The sequence below is a fragment of the Harpia harpyja genome, chromosome 17 (assembly GCF_026419915.1).
Source record: "Harpia harpyja isolate bHarHar1 chromosome 17, bHarHar1 primary haplotype, whole genome shotgun sequence".
In the NCBI taxonomy this organism is placed as follows: Eukaryota; Metazoa; Chordata; class Aves; order Accipitriformes; family Accipitridae; genus Harpia; species Harpia harpyja.
Window position 1 is genome coordinate 11,992,837 of NC_068956.1, and position 19,465 is coordinate 12,012,301.

The 19,465-nt window shown below is 43.8% G+C and overlaps 1 protein-coding gene across 2 annotated transcripts in view; it reads right to left on the bottom strand.

The window, feature by feature from the left end:
• Positions 1-15,181, bottom strand: part of SESN3 (sestrin 3) — a 44,860-nt gene extending 29,679 nt beyond the window's left edge. For both annotated transcript variants that reach the window (XM_052812646.1, XM_052812645.1), the window contains exon 1: positions 14,952-15,181. In XM_052812646.1, coding sequence (XP_052668606.1) covers positions 14,952-15,050 — 99 coding nt within the window. In that variant the 5' untranslated portion in view covers positions 15,051-15,181. The remainder of the gene's footprint in view (positions 1-14,951) is intronic.
• Positions 15,182-19,465: the final 4,284 nt, after the last annotated feature.

Sequence of the window (19,465 nt, forward strand, 5' to 3'; positions counted from 1 at the left end):
GGAGCTCAGCTGCACAACCTGCTTGAGAAACTAGACAAACATTAATTCAGTCACTGCTGAGTTTTCAGTTGACATGATGAAGCTAGACAGTTCAGACTAAGTAGTATCATAAAGAGATCTGCTCACAGCAAGTACAGAGTCCTACCTTTGCACTTTAATGGAAAAAATAATAACAATATCCTCCTCTGATTAGCATCTCAATACCCCCGCAGTTGCAGGGGAGGAAGCTGGGCTCTGACCTCTGCACCAGCTCGCTAAAATTTTTTCCTTCCCAGCTTCAACTACTTGCATGATAGGCTATCAGAAGCAACAAGGCTGCACTGGTGTCCTGGTCACACAAGGTATTTTGCTGGCTGAGGTGTTAGTCAAGCAATGTTCATGACTACCGTCAAACACTACTTGTTTACTAACTACCAAACACCGAAAAATCTTCACTAGCAAAGCATCGAAATCCACCACAGAGTTTAACTCAAGAGGCAAAGGTTCAAGATCTTTCCAATGTGAAAAGTTGTTTGACCTGCAGCTATGAGATCTCAGAGATCTCAGACCACACAGTCCTGCTTACCAGGCACTTCTACTTTTCACCAAGTATTTCACCATGCAATGTCACTGCCTGGTTACAGCTCTTGCTTCTTGAAGCTGTTCTCTTAAAATGCAGGACATGATGCTCTCTGCCTGCTCCCCTGATCAGCCAACTGGTGAAAACCACTGAACCAGAATGTTTAAGTGGAAAGTTTGAACTTTAGCAGAAAAGCAGCACACCTGCTGCACAGGAGCATTTCATTGCCTGGAGCATATCATCGGTGCTTCTTTGCTGCATCTCAAAGAAAAGGTAAAATCGCAGAAGCTCCACAATCCAGAAATAAACTCGCCACGTGTCCCTGCCAACAGTCCCTCTTGATAAGTCTGTGTCCTTGTAGTGTTTTCAGCTCGATAAAAATTACTACTGAGCAAATAGTGTCCCAGAATACGCTGCTACAGAAACATGCTCCTAAGCACCTTTCACTTACCAGGTACTATATAAAACCAAATTCTATTCTGAGACATAGGAAAGTCAAGCAGATGGCAGAAGCATGGGTTTTCAAACTGCTTTTCCCACACATTTTATGTACAAAATGATCAAAGCAGTTATTTTAAATCTGTGTGCAGGAACTATATTAAGAGTCATGGAAGTAACTTGCCAAAATGCAGAAAAACAAATCCTCTAACACAGATAAAAGAGGGAAATGTGCTCAGCTCAGTACTGGAGCCCCCTCCAGCTAGCCTTCTGCCATCTTTTTCACATAGGATTGTGAAACACGGTAGCTGGAGTTTTGGAAAGCAACTCTGAACTGCTGAGCTTGCTGTCATGAGCATGTCAAGATATTTTAATTGATTGCCTCCTGGCTGTCACAGTCCATGCATAGTGTGCTTTTACCACCTCCAATAAAAGGATTAGGAACCAACCAGCAGGTGACAAGCTCAAGCAGAGATACTTAACCTTTTCCACAATGTGCAACTAAGCTGTGGAAATCCTTGCTGTAAGATGCTGCGGACACCTGAAGTCAGCGTGTATTTCAAAGTAAATTGTTTGAGCTCATGGAAGAGAAAGGCAAGAACGGTTATTAAATATGGAGAAACTACCTCCAACTTAGGAATTTTTCAAGTTGCAAATACTTGGAGGCTAGGAGACAGTGCCCAGGGAGTGTCATGATGAACTTGCTTCTTTTTGTGTCCTCTTCCTTAGATACCTTCCCTTGGCCACTGTCAGAGACAGGATACTGAGTTTTGATCTGACCCACTGTACCTGCTCTAATGCTGTTATATATCTATATCTGCAGCAGGTTGGTTCAAGAATATTACTTATTCTATAAATGCTATTAAAAAAATGTAACCTATTTTCTAATAGAGATAGGAATTGGCATCACCCAAACAAGGAGACATTTTAGCTAAACTGGACCGTTGTAGAAACAAGCATTGTGCTAATCCAGTCTAAAAGATGCAGCCCAGGTTAAGGAGCTCGTTAGTGACTGCGTGAGCACATTCCTACACTGTCTGTTCAACACAGGTGGTATCATATCGTTTACTTCATAATCTTGAGTACATTACACTTCAATTATTTACTAACACTGTTTTTAGGAAGCAAATGTTATTTTTTCCCCTCTTCTGAATGCACCTCATCAGAAGTTACATCAATTTAATCTGAAAAAGGTGAAAAAAAAAAAAACCCTGAAGAGTTAAAACATGAAGACAATACAAATATTTACCCTCCCTTCTCACTTGATGGGCAGATGATGTTTGTTTAGATTGATGGTATCTACCTGGAAGAATATAAGCACACATTGGCTATGCTACCTCACCATGAATAACTTTAACCAAGCTGTTCCCATCAAAATTCAAGCTGACATAAAAATATTGAAACATGAGGCTGACATAAGGTTTCCAGTCTACAGCAAACAGAAATTGTGGCCAACGTTCCTTAAAATTTTAAAAGTTAATCCATTGAAAAGCTTTTAAAAAAAATGAGAAGCTGTCTTGGCACAAGTTTCTCAGACGAATGCTCATGTACAATTGATGACCACTGAGCATCTTTGTTACAGTTCAAATAATGTAAGGAACACTGATGCTATTCTCACAGCTCTGCCTGGAAAGGAATAGCCCCTCTGGACGTCCAAAAGCAGCAATGTCCTCCTGCTTTAAGAGAAGCACCTTTTTTTTTTTTTTCCATCTTTCTTTGGTCGATGACTCAAACAGAAAGAACGTACCAGACAAAAAAATAAAATCTCCCTGACTAACACACTTTTACCTCTAGCCTAAAGGTACAATTTCCAAGAGCAAGCGCCTTGCTGTCTAAGCCAGGAGTTAAGCCTTTTTTGATTAGTTGACTCGTAAGCATTTTTCAGAGGGAGGTGGCATCTACATCATGCCTCTGAGTTTACTGAAATAAGTTTTCTTACACAGTCTCCTTGAAAGAAGTCCAGAGAAATCTTATAGGTGCTAGGGCCAGAGATGGAAAACCATGAGTGAGCCCTTTTAATTCTTTACCTGATAGGAAGTCCTAAAATAGTCACCAATTAGAGCAAATTATTTCTCCAAGGAGTCTTGTTTGCAAAGGCTGGAGACTGTTTTACAATGAGCAAGGAGCTGACACGCTAACTGGTCTACATTTGATTAGTCTGGGAGAGGTTTGGGCAAGAGACAGACAGAGGAAAGGCTTCATCTTGGAAGCACATTCAAAAGCTGGAATGACCATAACAATACTGGCAGTCAGGCAGTTTCTTCCTCTTTCTTCTTCTTTTTCTTTTTAAAGAACTTTTTGCATCTTAAGCTATGACTTACCACAGTGAGTCATTACTGAGATACGATCTCCAAAACACACTGACTTAATGTGGCTGAGCTGGTGGCAGCAAAGACCTAAGGTATAAATGTATTTTCCTGACGGAGCTTAAAAGAGATGCTGATTTTAAAAAATGAAGACTCATAACTGTTACAGAAGATTTACTGCATGTAAATACAGAGACGTGTCCAGAGACAGATCAGCTATTCCTGCTCTCTTCAGCCATCCTGGCCAGCAGGTTGGCAGAACTTCAGATTTACCTCCAACCTCAGAGCTAACAGGTGCTACTGTCTCCTCAGATTACTGCCTAAACTTCTACTAAGAGGACTTTTGGCTACATTTTAGTGATTTAATGACTCTACAAAAAAATCACCAGCAAATACTACAGAAATAATAAACCCACTTATTTTATATCCTGCCTGAATAAAGGCTTCTGCAGCTACAGAAGAGTGATTAACATGCATTGCCTAATGACACCCTCCATTGCGTTCCAGTCCACTTGCCCGTTTTCTGAATGAAGTCACCAAACCCAAACTGAGACCTTTGCATCAGAGTAAGCCCAACCCCTAAGAGACACATTCACAGCCTTTGTTTGTTCCCAGTTTAGCCCTTTACAGACACAAGCTAGACCATGCAATGGGTATTCCAACTTTTCTGGGAAACAAGAACCAATGCCATAGACCTAGCTTCTCAAACAAGACAAATTACTCATGTTGGATGGCTGGATGCTGCCTGTAAGTATTCACGAGGCACAGCTTAACACAAAGGAGTGTCCCATACAAAACAGCAACAGTACTGTATAGTCAAACTGCTTTTGCTTGTACTGCAAGTTTCTGTTGGATAAATAGGTCAAGTAACTACAGCTTTATCTAATACCTTTTGCATAAGTGACCTAAAGAGCAGGGTCATGGAGGGAGACCTTCCTTCCACCTCCATTCCCATTTTGCTTTTCCAAGCCATGTGAAAGACGGCTCCAGCATACCTTCCCTCGGTGCAGACTGTGCTCTTTCCGCTCACCCTCTGCTCAGGTGTAACAAGCACCAAGCTCCGTCTCCCCTTAAGAACTCCAATGCTGGCTGCAGGCTCCTTCAGCCTTTAATTATGTTACAGTTGACCTTTTCAACCAACACACCTTTTCTTCTAACTACTTGTGAAGCACCAGCGTTGAAGCGAGACAACAAGTTTTAAATTGCTGGAATAAAAGTCACTTATCTCAAAGCAGGTTCTACCTGCATGATCCCTGATGTTACTGCCTCCTCCAATCTTTCCCCAGTAATGCAAAACTTAAACTACTAATGTAATTGAACAGTTTGTTTGGGTTTTCTGGAAGAAACAGAAGATGAAAAAAATTTCTGAAGTCTCCTGAAGCATTAATACAGCATAAACTAGTTGGTAGTTCTGGTTCGACACTTCCACTGTATTTGTTCCAATGTGGAGACTGCAAAATGTAAAAATATTAAATATGGTGGAGAAACAGAATAAAAAAACACAACAAGGAAGAAGACAAAAGGCTGTATCTGATTCTAGTTCAGATGCATTAGAGCTCACCTTCTGTATTTCAGAGGGAGAAGCTAACCAGCCAAAATGAACTGTTGACTAATGAACATCATGCACCTGAAGTGTTGTTTTAATGCGTTTTCTACCACTAGGGACTGGAAGTTTCCACCACAGGATGTTTCCACCGCAGGATGCTAATGAAGAGTCCTGATCCAGAGTTTTCTAGCAGTAGTGCTCTAGAGCAAAAACTGCTGCAACTGAGTTAAAGAGGACTTAAAACATCGGTGCCAGAACAGCTGCCACAACACCCAACGGGTGTTTCAATCAGCCTTTGGAAGGAACAGAACAAGCCAGCTCGTAACAGGGAGAAATGTGGTGCTTTAACTTTCTATTTTCATGTACAGTATGTTGTTATCAACTTATTACTACACAAGAACAGCGACAACTTGTGAACTTTAACAGCATGCTTCTACCTCAAATACACTTCATACCATGTATAATGTATGTGCACAGCCACTCTGAAGTCCAGTTTATGGAGTTATTAGTATGGGTGCTTCCACATAAACAGTTGCCTTAATTTTCTAACTCTCAGCTAGTTATTGCAGTAAGTCAATGAGTGCTCAGTGGAATAATCAAATCCTGATGCTGATTTCCAGGCAGGGTCAAGGTTCACCCTGCCTGCTGAACAGCCAGTGGGTATTTGCATGCAGGCAGCGCAGTTGATTTCAAGACACAAAACATACTGTAGTAAAGCAACATTTCAAGTGTTCTTCTGTGCTGGATGAGATCCAACTGGTGTCAGGTAGAATATTTAGACACTGTGTAGGCGCTCCATTTCATTAGAGGTCTAATCAAATTTCTAAATGCTAGAACAAATTACTATTTCCACACCTCTAATCAGCAACAAGGGTGCTTTACTGAGAAGAATGTCAATCAACTCGGAGGGAATATTTTTTATTTTTTTAGTTAATAGGGATAATTACATTAAAACAGATTTAGGACCATATGGCCAAAACCCCTCCAGATACATTTACCCAATAACGTAACTATATTCCCTTCACCACATGCTAAAGCAGGAGATATTAAACGTATTTACAAGCACATGCTATTAAATTAGGTTCAACGCTGTTAAGATACTGTCTTATTAAATAGTTTTTAACTGCACAATTCATACGGAGGAGAGAACATATGCTGGCTTTTAATTGTTTTGCTGGTATCAGCCAGAGCAAATCCAATGCAGTAATAAACAGCCCAGAGACAGATAAAAGATGATTTTGAGTAAGCAGTTCTGTACTGCTCTAAGAATGGCTTACACCAAGACAGCTAGTACTTCTTCTCTATCATCAACATAACTCTGTTTTACTTATGTGGAATTGCTCAGAAGCACAAATTCTTAATTCCCAAGTAACCTCCAAGTCACATTTAGTGTTCATTTTTGTGTGAAAATGTTAAGTGAGGAGTCATCCTTGCAACCATTACTCCTTTCTGAGGAATAATTTAGTTCACCCTTTAAAGTATCAATTAACTCTAAAAGAATTTACAATTCTCTCTAGTTTCATGTCAAAACTAAGTTCAAATTTAATACACTTTAAACCAGATACACAATTATGCATTTTTGATTCCGTAGTGCAGCAATTGAGACATACTGGTTATATCTACGAGTTTATTGCTCATTCTGAATAGATGAAAACCTGATTTTAAAGTTACCTTTTACTTTTCTTCCAAACATCTTCTGCGCTTGAAGAGATAATAGAGACCTATGGTTGCACATAATTCTCAAGAATGTGACTTCTCCTGGCTTTCATACATGTTAACCTAACATTTGTGTACATTGGAAGACTTAAACCACAACTCAAAGGGTGGTTCACACACTGACCACACAATATGGAGCAAGTCCGTGAGGAACTTCTTATGCGATGCAGGCTTATCACTTCAGTTCCAGCCTACTCACAACACACGAAGCCAGGAATACTTCATATTCCTCTCCATTATTATTTTTTCCCACAAAATCCCCTGAGGAAGGGGACTGCAGGTAGACTCACACTGTTACCAAGTTCCCTAGGTTGGGTGCTGAGCTCAGAATCCATTAGAAATCCATTGACGATATAACAAAACAAGATGAACAAGATGCTTACCTTGAGAGAAATATGAATCATTAACAAGAAAAAAAATTGGTGTTTAATCAGGAGGTTGTATCTGTTTATTTATCTTGCTCTAATTCAGGTAACCAGGGACTTCAGGAAGGATTAAGTCGTCTTTCTACATTAAGAGTACCGACTTCTGCCTCTTACCCTGAGCACCACCACTTACACCTTGTTCAGTCCCTCCCTAACTTCAAGTCCCTGATTGCCACAAACACTATTCCCTAGAAGTAAAAAGCCCGTGCTTCAAAACATCTTACTTTCAACTTAAGTAAGATGTGAGAATGAAGATATTTGAATAAATCAATGGTTGATACAGTCTATACCAAGAACAAATAGCTTCTCAGTGTCTTAAACACGTAATATTAACTATCATCTACACAGGTAGTTCGCCCCAACTGGTAGTTATCCAATGTCTGATATGCAAGAAGCATCCTATAATACAAATTTGAAACTAGTGGTTAAGAGAGACATTTAAAATTAATACCCCTTGATCATGGCCTCCTCTATTATCATTAACACTAGTTTGCCCAGGGTGGTATACTGAGAACCCCATAAAATTTCTTGACCTGTCCCTAATGCATTCAATGAACTGACTGATAAATAGTCAGAAAAAAATTGTTTCTGGAGAATATCCCTACCTCCCTGTAATGGAATTTCACAAGATATTTGAGTCATCTGCATTATGCTCCCTATAGCTTCTACTCAAAGCACACAGACTACCAGGCTGGGTTGCAGAGGCAACAACGGGAAGGACCTCTGCACACAAACAGGAACACCTGCAAAGGACAGAGAAATTAAACAGCACAGACTATTTCCATACAGGTTTTTCCAAAGCTGATGATGTGCAGTTTCTCATTAACCGAGGTCTCCCTCCTGACAATTCAAATTTCTTTTCTGCTGAAAACACCCCTTTTCCCCCCAGTCTATCCTGACCCACTTAGACAAAATCCAATATTCAGCCTGGCCAAGCAAACTATGCTCATGATCCCTCCTTGTTCTCCAGACCTGGAAATGGAAATCTGATAATAAAATCTCCAGACCAACTACCCTAGCTGTGCAAAGCCACGGGAGAATTATACCACTATCTTCTCTCGCTCAAATCTCCCTGGCCAGAAAAAAAAGGTTCAAATAAAGAACCAAACGAGTATTAACAGCTCCCTCGCCAATGTGGGGGAGAGGAGAAACCAAGGATGCTTAACGAACCATTTTTTTTTCAGATTTCAAAACACCACCATTTAAAGAGATGTGAAATTTGAAGCACTAATTAAGTAATATGCATAAATTTAAAGCAAATGCTCACAGAGTCCACATCTCCAAACCACAGCCTGCGATTTGGCTAATGCAACGCACCACTCCTACCAGCAGCAGTAAGTCTTAACAGAGGACAACCTCCACACTTGGCTAACCCACTCCCAACACTAAACCTCAAAGTTTCTTTTGAAGAAAATCCTCCTCCCCACTTTCTTTCCTTTCTTGCCTCCACTCCCTCCCTGTAATTCAGGGAACACTGTGTTTTTGCTTTTGTTTTATTAAGTAAAAGTGACTATTCCAAATGAGCGTGGTTCCTGTGAGGCCACCTCTTACAACTTTTCATTGCAAAACAGCGTCCTTCACCAGAGGTTCATTTCACTCATGCCACTCTCATTACAGGTCTAATGAAAATTTAATAGTTCTGCCTTCCCATCTTCAGCACATAAGACTAGAAAGGTACAAGGAAAATTTTTTACACTAGCTTTTAAGGCAGAAGTGGAAGAACCCAGGAACCCTCAAGACCAGCATACACATGCAAAGAGCAATAGTGTTCTCCGATTCCAGGCAATGAAGCCAATAATTACCAAGGGGGGTGGGAGAACAATTATTTAAAAGGGTTGGGCTCTGATAAGATATAAATTACTGCAAGACTCATGAGGACGGGGAAGGAGAGAAACCAGTTATCTCTGGATTTTCACTGCATTTATTTCACAGGAAAGAATCCTGTTCTTTAAGTCGGTTTTTTTTAACTAAATATTTCCAGAAAAAGTAAGAACAAATGATGAGGGTGAGGGGCCTGTTGCTGACAATTTTAACTGCCCTAAAATGCTGGGTTTGTTGCTCTTGGTTTACAGCTTTACATTTTGGACCCTCAAAGATCCATCTTCTCCCCCTAGTTGTGTACGCAGGATTAGTGGTGGAGTGACCCGAGCTGGTTTCACCATGGCAGTGCTCCAGGGGACTGGAAGACACAAACACCGAAGGCAGACACCATGTTTTACACAACAGAAAGTTGCTAAAATTAGAACCAATACAAACAGAGTTGGGTTTTCATGACAGACTTTGCAAATCACTTTGAGAACTCCTTTAGCAAGAGGCACATCGGAGATTTAAAGCCATCTAGGCAACCGTAAACTAAGGCAACTACAGTGTGACGAGACTATCACTAAGAGTGGTCAAACTATGGAAGACATAATTTGATTTTACAGAATAAGATTCTCTGTGACAGCCAAGTACGTTGATCAGATTTCCAGAGCCAACTACACTATGCAACTCAACAAAAAAAAGATGCCGCATTGTGGAAAACCTAGGGTGTTTTCCAAGCAAAGGCATAGCAACTTTCATTTGCCTATGCTGAGAATAGATTGAACCAGGTTGACTTCCCTCAAAATAGTTGAGACGTCCTTGAAAGGCCTCTTGATTTCTACAGAACAGGTAACAGCATCTCCATGCACTTCGTGACTCATGGTGACACGTATTTTAGCTTACACGGGCTTATGAGACCTGACATTAGACTATTTTTGGTTCACTTTTGGGCTACTTTCTTACTCACCCACACAGAACAATAAAGTGAATGAAAGTGTGTCTTTTTTTTTTTTTTTTTTTTTTTTTTGGATATGACCTCAACTCCCTGAGCCTAGGCTAGTGCTATTGTAAGCACTGCATCATTTAATGACATCCACACATTTTTCTGTCTTAAAAGTAGGTGCTTTTTTTAACAGCACCAGACCTAGAAAAAAGTCTTCCCGTACCTCACGCCTCTGGACACTTCAATTTTCCAGCCTAAATGTATTTACAACCATTTTACATCCATCTACTCTTGAGCTAATTCCTCCTCACTGTCTCTTACCATCAGATATATTTATAGACAGGAATCATATTCCCTCTCAGCCTTTGTTTCTGCTGGATTAAAAAAGCAAACTCTTTTAGTCTCCTTCTGCAAAACCAGTCCTCTGTTTCCCTCAGCATCCAGCCAGCTCACCTCTGCGCCTGTTTAACTAGGGTCCATCCTTCCCAGCTTCCCTCCTCCCCAACAACGCTGCCCTGCGGGGTGACAGTAACCTGCTGGTCCTCCTGCACACCAGCATCCTTCTCCCTGCTCCTTCCAAGGAGCTGCTCTTATTAAAAGTTATGAGTAACAAATAGCCAAGCCTGTAACTCTTATATTTCATACCACTGGATTTCACCCCACTAGTAACTACGCCAGCACTCAAGATCTCCCAGCTTTCTATGAAACGTTCCACTCTTTCCCTGGACCAACAACATTTACCACTTCTGCCGTGTGTAGGTCTTTTAGAAACAGTCAAGTTCACATTGTGATTCGGGACAGTGTTAAACCAGATTAGTTTCAAGTGATCCTTTGAAAACCCACCGGTAGTCTTCTCTCAGCGCAGTGACTTCTCCTTTCAGCATGGCCCACCACCATGCCCACTCCCATCAGTTCCCAATCACTCCTCTATAATTAACAGGGACAAAAAAATAGACAAAATGTGTCACATCAAGGGTCCCTATTGCCCACTAACCTGTACCGGCCAGGGGGCAACAGCAGACATGTAACAGCCAGGTAAGCATACAGAAACTATAGCGGAAAGTGTTGCTATTTCCTATTTACAGGTCTCCTTTAATTCTTCTGTTTTGAATTTGCCCAAATACTTTTCAAACCCACTTAAACTTTTTGGTATTTAGAACATTTTGTGTTAGTAAATCCCAAAGTTTAATTTGAGCTGACTTGCTAATGCAGCAAGGAGTTCAACCTCTGCCATTACTCGAAATGTTTAATGAATGAAGTCTAGTTTTAGTCCTTCCAAAGCTTACGGAAGAGGACACTCTAGCAGATGTCTTGTCAACACAAGACTACTACATTAGTCTAGCGTGACCTACTTCTGGTGGTATCATATCACACATTTTTTTCATGTATCTATCTGTATGCTTCTCCATCAATATTTTTTGTAACTTTAGTAACTTGTATCGTATTGAGACCCGTGCTAAAGAAGGACACTGGCATGGAGGGATGAGGAGCACTGAAAATTATGTCCATCGTATTGATGGCTATTTCCCTCTCACGGGATCACCCTGACTGGGTAGACCTATGAAAAACAGGAGCAGATCCTGGATTTCATATACCTTTATCCAGCACTCCAGCACAGAGACTGGCTCAAGCCAGGAGGGTCAGCTAAGTTGGGTTCACTTCCACCTTGCCAACAGCGATGTATGCTTATAAACCACACTCCCCCATCACTCATTTTGCCATTGGCTTTGTTTTGTGTTAGATTTCAGTGAGGGAGATACAAATATTTAATCCTGGAACCACATTTATACTCATTTTCTTTTCTATCCTACCGACTTGCATGTACATGTAAAAGAAACTTACTTCGCATGCTTTGCGATTTGCAACTAAGCTTGAACAGCTGGCAAACTCTCCCTGTTCCTACATTTCCTGACATATCAGGATTTCTCCATCCCCTGAAGACTTTTTGCTTATTCCTAAAAGCCCTCCTGAAGCAGTTATTTGCCCAAACAAATATGGAGCCTTTCCTATATATTCTCTTCTTGCTTGCTTGGGCTATTGATTTTGTTTAGGCAGGAGAACCTTGGGTTTCCATCAGGCTCCAGCTCCCCTCCAGATTTACACCTTGGAGCTCCCCTGCCCAGGGACTCCCCCACATGTTGGATTTTCAAAAGTGAGAGCTGGAGGCTGTCCTGGTTACTGCAATGGCAGCAACTCCCGGCCACCTCTAGGAAAGACTTGGCTACAGCACTCACATGCCATTTTAAGCATGATATGACACAGTTTTGTTACAAAGCCTGCCCATCAATCCCACAAACTGGAGCTACTCATCTCATTTTACTCATTCTTCCATTTATTTTAAGCTGAGTCAAAGCATTAGCCTCAATTGTCTGTTCAACAAGCTCACTCGCCAAATCCAAACCAGCACCACCTACTACTGGTTGTCTTTTTTTTTTCTAAATCAAATAATGACATATTTGTCACATCTACGACTATGTAAGCCCTTCTGATTAGCAGCAATTGTTCTGCAAGTAGATCTGGTTATTTAAAGTGTCCCGTTAACAATAAACCCAACCGGAAATTGTATCTTTTTAATATGAAAAACCTTCCTCACAGGCAAATTTAACCCATGGATCCTTAGCAAGTTTCTAGTGCTACCCTAATAGAATTTTCCATAATAAAACATAACTTTGATTAATTTGAAATTAGCTGAAACCTAAAGCACTGCACCTGGCTTTTCCTGCTTCCCTGCTGAAAGAGAAACTTACCTTCACCCACGAGAATCCAAAACCTGCTAGACTATTTCAAATTTCATTATATGCCAGTAAGTAGAAAGCTTGCTTTGCCCCTTACAATTTTGACAACAGCACCACCTAAACTGGGAGCATTCAGGTGGCTTCAAATAAAGACTTAAGACTGAGGAGGGCAGAAGAGATTCAACATGTTTTAAGGTAAATCATTTTTCCAGTATATCATCACATGAGGATTAAAAAAAAAAATAACTAACACCATCAAAAGAACAGATGAGGCAGCACTTATCTGAAGATTATTACTCTGAGACTCAGGTCAAATTTGCATCTCACTTCCACCAAGCCTTTTTTTTTTTTCCTGTTTTCTACTTGCATGCTTGCCAATGAAGTGCAAAAGGTTAAAATTTACCATGATTTTTATTATACCAACTTTTACATAATTACAGATGTAGTCAGAAGCTTTGTACTTCTATGTTTATTGTCCAGCCTAAAACACATATGCAATGATGTCCTAGTACAACCACTGCAAGCACAAAACACCTACATTTCAAGAGGGTTTCACAGGCTGTCGCTCAGTTTCTTTTTTCTTTCCCCAGTTTTGCAACAAAAGTAGTTGAAATGACCACAGACAAAGAAGGACAGCGCTGAGCTGCCTTCCTCAACAGACCCAACCGGGTACCTATGTTTTACCATCATCTTCCCTAAATTATTAAAAAAAAAAAAAAAATCTAATCTGGTAAATTTCCTCTTACCAGAAAAGTAACATCTAGCCCTGTGTCCAACCCCCCCCCCTCCCCAATATTAAAGAGGTATACAAAAAAAGTCCTACCCAGCAGGATGAGACTATGACTTCAAAAAAATTCAATAATTTAAATTTAATTTTAGATCTACAAGTGCTGCCAAGCACCACTTTATTTGTCAACAAAACATTTTGATTATTTGGCAGAACAAAGCAAGCTCCCTCCCTGCTTTCTCCACAGACATATTTGGCACTGGTTAATTTGTATGTCTTTAGACATATGTCAAGTCTGAAGCTGTTTCAAGCTTTAACCCCGCAGAACTTCTCTCTTTTAAGTACTTGTTTTTCTTAAAGCAGTAACAGCAGCAAGTTAAAGCCAAGAAGGGATTCGATCCTGCAACGAAATGGTTAAAAATCAGACTCTGCTGATGTGTGCTTCTCTGATCCATTACATTTCTTGCAAGCTGAGCTAAGAGCTGAGCACCAAGTATCAACTGTAATATGATCCAAGAGTTTATGGAAAAAATAACTGCACATACCAAGCATGCACATTTAATAAGATTTTGTTTCCATTAAAATATTCGAGAAACATGATTTTTAAGATCTGCTTCTCTCTCTGACCGATTTTTAACGTTTCTCCTCCCCCCTCCCCTAAATACACACCTCCTTTCCAAAAACCGAACCCTTAAAAAAAAAAAAAAAAAAGAAGAAAGAAAAAAGCAGTCCTACTGCAGCGAAGAGAGGCTTGAAAAACAACTTTGATTGGCACTTGGCCTGACCCACAGAGGAAGAAAAACAGTTTTTGGACAAAGAGCGCAAATATTTGAGCTCATTGACTTACAGGCTTTCTTAGCATTTACAAGCACCAACCTGGTGCAAAATGTATCGGGAGAGATTGAATTAAAATAAAACCCAAAACGGCATCGTGTTCATCTTGGGCGCTCGGGCTCTGCGCATTTGCACAGCTCAGCAATTTTAATTCATTTGCACTGGACAAACAAAAAGCACCTCAACTAATGCTCCCCGTTACGCAGATGTCGAGACGCGGTGGAAAAGCGATTACACTCCTCCTGAAGCACAGGGGGTCTGCGCAAGGGAGCGGCTGCTAACTGTAGGGATGGGGCTTAGCGGATTGGGGGGGGCAGGGGCTTTTCGGGTGCTTTTCTTCTATTTTTAAAGCTCTGATTTCGGATGCCCCCGCACAAAGACTTGACGGAGATCGCGGAGATGAATTCTGCCGGTGAAATACGTGGATAAACTTTCCAAGCGCGGCTGGGCCCCAAGTCAATCCCCCCCATGCCATCGGGGAGGCCAGGTGCCCCCCAAACCCTCGGGGGGGGGGGGGCAGCCCGGGGCAAGTGACAACCGTCCCGGGGGGAGGGAGGCGACCGGGGTGCGGGACCTGGCAGCCCCCCGCCCCCCCCCGGGGCCGTGTCCCCGCCGCCCTGCAGCCCTCCGCTGCCCCCCGCCCCACACCCCCCAGGCACTCACCTCCTGACAGCCCCCGTACCCCCCCACGCACCGTCCCAGCGGCCCCACAGCCCCCACCCCACTGCCCCACAGCCGCCCCCCGCCCCACTGCTGCCCCATTTCTCCTCACGCCACTGCCGCCCCCCCCCCCGCCGCCATCCCCGTCCCTGCCCCACCGCCCCGCTCCCCCAATCCCTCCTACAAGTCTCCACCTCACCGCCTCCCGCAGCCCCCTCAGCTCCCCCCCGCCTCACCGCGCCTCCCCCCTCCCCGGTACCTGTCTCGGCACCTTCCGGCAATTGCCGCACACCCGGTACTGGCCGGCGGCGGAGGCGGCGGTGGCGCTGCCCACGGGGCCGGGGCCGAGGCGGTTCATGCTGGCGGGGAGCGCGGCGCTGGCCGGGCGGGGAAGCGGGGGGGGAGGCGGCAGGGTGGCTCCGCGCCGCTCAGCAGCCCGCGCCGCCGGCCGCCCCCATCCTCCAGCCGCGGCCCCAGCACCCCGCTCCGGGCCGCTGCCCCCTGCGCACACCCCTGCGCGCTCCGCCAATCCGCGCGGGCCGCCCCGCCCACCGCCGCCGCGCCCCGCCAATCCCGGAGGCCGCCCGGCGCCGGCCAATGGGCAGAGCGTTCTCCGGCTCCCATCTCCAGGCAGCCTCCGAGCGGGGGCGGGCGAAGAGGCGTGGTCACCGCCGCCGAGGGGCGGGGCCGGCCGCGTCTCTGGGCAGCGTTCGGGAGAGAGGCGGGGCCGGCGCCTCGGCGCGTGCCTTCTCCCGGCCAATAGGGTGGGCCAGCGGGCGCTATGCAAACGAGGCGCGAGAGGCCCCGCCCCAGGAGGGCCGTGAGGGAGCGGCGGGCCGTGAGGGAGCGGCGGGGCGGCCCGGCCGCGGGGGCCCCGGCTCCCCCCGGCCGGTGCCCCCGGCTCTGCTCGGCGGCGCTCCCCTCCGGGACGGTCCCGGGGGAGCCAAGTTTGGGGGCGCGGAGCAGGGCAGAGCAGGGCGAGGGGTCACCGGTGTGATGAGGTGCGGGCCTCAGCCTCCCGCCCCGCCAGGCTGCTGGCCCCGGGGCCGCGCCTCGGCCCAGGCCCAGGCCCAGGCCCAGGCCATCCTCCCGGGGTATCCCCCTCCCCAGAGCCGCGGATCCGTTAATCGTGGTGGGGGTGCTCGCTGCTGCCGGCCGGCCGAAGGCGTCCGGGGCGGGGGGCTGCCTGTGTGGAGGACGAAGTGCTTTCGGCAAAAGTGCCCGCTCTGAGGCGGCAGCTTGCGCATGTAGGGACAAGACTGCTCTGCTGCCAGGCAGAATAGGATTAGGTGTTTGCTTTAGGGGAAGTTGGGAACGTTTGGAGCGCGCATGCGAGCGTGTGTGTGTTTGCCTCAGGTCGCCGGGATTGTTAGAAATGATGAGTCAGGTTTTCTAGGCTCCATGATAATGCACGGAGATGGAGTGTATAATTAGGACAGAGACAAATCTATAATCTGCAGCCTAGTATAGCTGGGGTATAAACCTCTTTTTTACATCATAGCATCACTGCAGTTTTCCTTGTTTGTGTGCTCTTTAGCTTTACATTTTAAATATGCATATATGAGCTTTAACAGGAGTGGTCCCACCGATGTCAATAAAAGTTTCTTTATTAAATGTCAAGCATTATATAATTCCTATCTTGAAGGATGTTGGTATAGAAGGATTTGATTTTGTTATGGAAACAGAATGCTATAACCCCATGAAATTTCTAAGAAGATTTGGGGAGTTACATGCATTGTTTTCGAGGTTTCTCCTGGCAAAACAATTGTACATCAGCTGCTCGAGAACTGTGATCTGCTTTGCCTGGGTGTACTTTCTATTTTTGCAAAATGAAGCGTTGTGTAATTTAGTCAACTGGCTGGCTAAAAAGGGCACAATGCAATTAGTAATTTACATCTCTTAAAAGAGTCTAATTGAACCTAGATCTGACTGTCTTTGAAAACTACTGAAAAGTTTCTCAGATAGGGCTTTGCCACCGTAAGTAAAACCCCATCCACAGCAACATCCTCCTCCATCCTTCCTTCCCCTTCCATCCATTTCCAAAGGGATCTTTTCCTTAGGCAGAGCTGCCTTCAGCAGACGGGCACTCAGTGGATTCTGCTATTGCCAGTCAGTTCAGTGTGGAATGCATCCAAATGTTGCAGTCACAGGCAGCCATACAAAATGCTTGGAGAGGAATAAATGGAAGAGGTTTTCTTCCAAGCAGTGTAGTAGAAATGGCATCCCAACATGAGAAAAGAGTTTGCTTGAGCGCAGCCTGCGTCCGAATCCCACGTGCTGCAGCACGGTGCTATTAAGACAAGTGACAAAGGGGAGCCAGACAGTTTAGTTTCCATCATCTAATCTGAATGTAATGCTAAAATGTAAGTAAACAACAGGAATGATGTTAATGGCTTTTTATTTCTTGCTGAACTCCATGGTGTTATCTGAAACGAGACGTTTTAAAAGAAGCAGAAGAGGATCGGAATTATTATAGCCACAAGCAACGGAGAGCTGACTTTTCAGCTCAGGTAAGATCACTTTGAGTCATGTGCTGTCAAAGTGCCTGGTTCAAAACTCAAACCCAGTGGCAAGAATGGTAGCAGGCAAGTTTGAAACAGATAAGAGAATGATTTCAACTGAGTTACACTTAATATTTAACATTGGAACATTGGCAAATACTCAGATTTCAGTAATAGCATCCATTCATTTATTTTGTTTCCACAGTAGCAAGTACACATGACTGGACATCCTCAGAAATGTGGTTGGGTCCCATTCCTCTGCACTGAAATTATTTCCACCTTGAGTGACAACTTCAGACCTTTAGCAAAGCCCATTAAAACTGGGAAAACTTTTCCACTAGCCAGGTGTGAAAGTTAGGCTGACTTGTAAGGCAATTTAAAATTTGAGAAATTTGATATCTAGTCTCTGTTCTGCCACAAACTTCTTGTGAAAGGGGGCGGGACATGTTTGCCCAGATGCTTGAAGTATTTGGTTGACTAACCCTCGCTTAAACCATAAGCACTTAAGTACCTTTGTGGCTCCCAGTCTTGCCTTTCAGTACTTCAGTATCTGAGAAATGTCAAGAGAAGCAGAAACTTTGAAAGTGTTTCATTGTTTTTGGAAACAATACAGCAAATGGAAGTTGCCTAAAATCCTTTCCTGCACTCAACAAAAATTCTCTTGGATATCTTTTCTGAAGTTCATTTTTTCCTCTGCATTTTCTTTTTGTAAAGAATTGTAATGCCTAATACAGATCAGAAGTGTACCGAACAGGGCCAGATGCAGTGCTTGTCCAGTGTCAGTATTAGATAATTACAATATCAGAATTTTCAAAACACCTGAACTCTGTCTAGATGCAGTGTTTGGAAATGAACTGTTGGGATCCCCATGGCACTGATCCTGTAAAACGCCATGTATGTGCTCAGCTTACACCATCTGCAGAGTCCTGCTGCCTGCAAAGACTTGTGCCTCTGTGCCTGATTTTAAGCTCTTGGCTTGTTCCATTCTGAGTTAAACATGCATAAGTTCTGCAGAGTAAAAGCCTCTCTTTGTACAAGCTGGCTTTTTGGTGAGCATATCCACATTCTTGAAAGTTCTCCTTGTAAACTTATTTCTCAAAAGAAGTATTGCAAAAAACATTCAGTGCTCCCTTCACAGTTGTCTGGCAGTTTTTATGATCCACTTGCCATCTGCTGCTGTGGATTTCCTTCAGGTTTTGCCCAGTTACTGAGTTGTAAAGGAAAGCAGAATCCTGAAATTAAGAGGTAATTGAGTTACAAGCAGCCTGGCATCTTGACCTGCCTTGAAATTTTAAGGCGGCCATCAATTCTATAGACCCAACCAGTCCTGTCTGCTGAGGTCACCTAGAGAGGCTGCAAGTTTTTGCACTGTATGGGAAAGGTGGAGGTTTCTTTTTCTTGATGATACGGAGCATACTGGCTTGAGACCATTGCATCCTGTCAGATTACTGACCTGCTGAGACAGAGTTGCACAAGTGGTTGCTGGTTTAAACAGATTTTTATCATCAATGATTGTAACTTTTGCAAAGTTTAAAAAACAAACACTATGATGAAACAACAAGGCAGGAACAAACTTCCAAAGGAAGCAGGGATTTCTCTGCCTCCTGAAATCATCAGATGCATTTTTGGCAGACACATTGCAGCCAGGTGTGGACTGCAGCCCTCGCCATAGGAGTGGATGAGTTGTGACGGCCTTTGCTAGAAGGTCAAAGTTCTCCTAATGCCTTATGCAGCCTTCAAGCTAACATGGTTCAAACAGGACGGCTAAGAGACATAGCTCATCCAAACATCAAGCTACTTTCATCCCCCAGGACGAGCACTTATACCGGGGTTTAACAGCGTGGTACCAGCTTTGAACTCCTGCTGGGGCTGCAATACTTCTGCCTGGAATTTCCTGAAGAGAAGGTTGAGCGCTGGAAACAATGCATCTCCATGGCCTTCCAGAAAGCATCGCACCCAACAACCATCCGCTGTACAACCAATCTGTGAGAGAGCACAGAGCGATAACCATCTTCTTATTGCAAGAGCCGTAAGAAGATGATCTGTAGATTGACTGTACAGTGTTGACCATGCTGTGTGCCCTGGAAAAGTCAGCCTAGCTGCAGTGTGCTGTGCAGGTGTTAGAGGAGTGCTCAGTAAGTCCACACGATGCTTCCCCAAGACGTGCACCTACTGTACAAGCATGCGGTGCTTTTGTTGTTTGTATATTAATGCAACAGATTGATGCTTCCTGAAAAAGTTGGATTGACAAGATCAAGTGCTGTAAAATCGA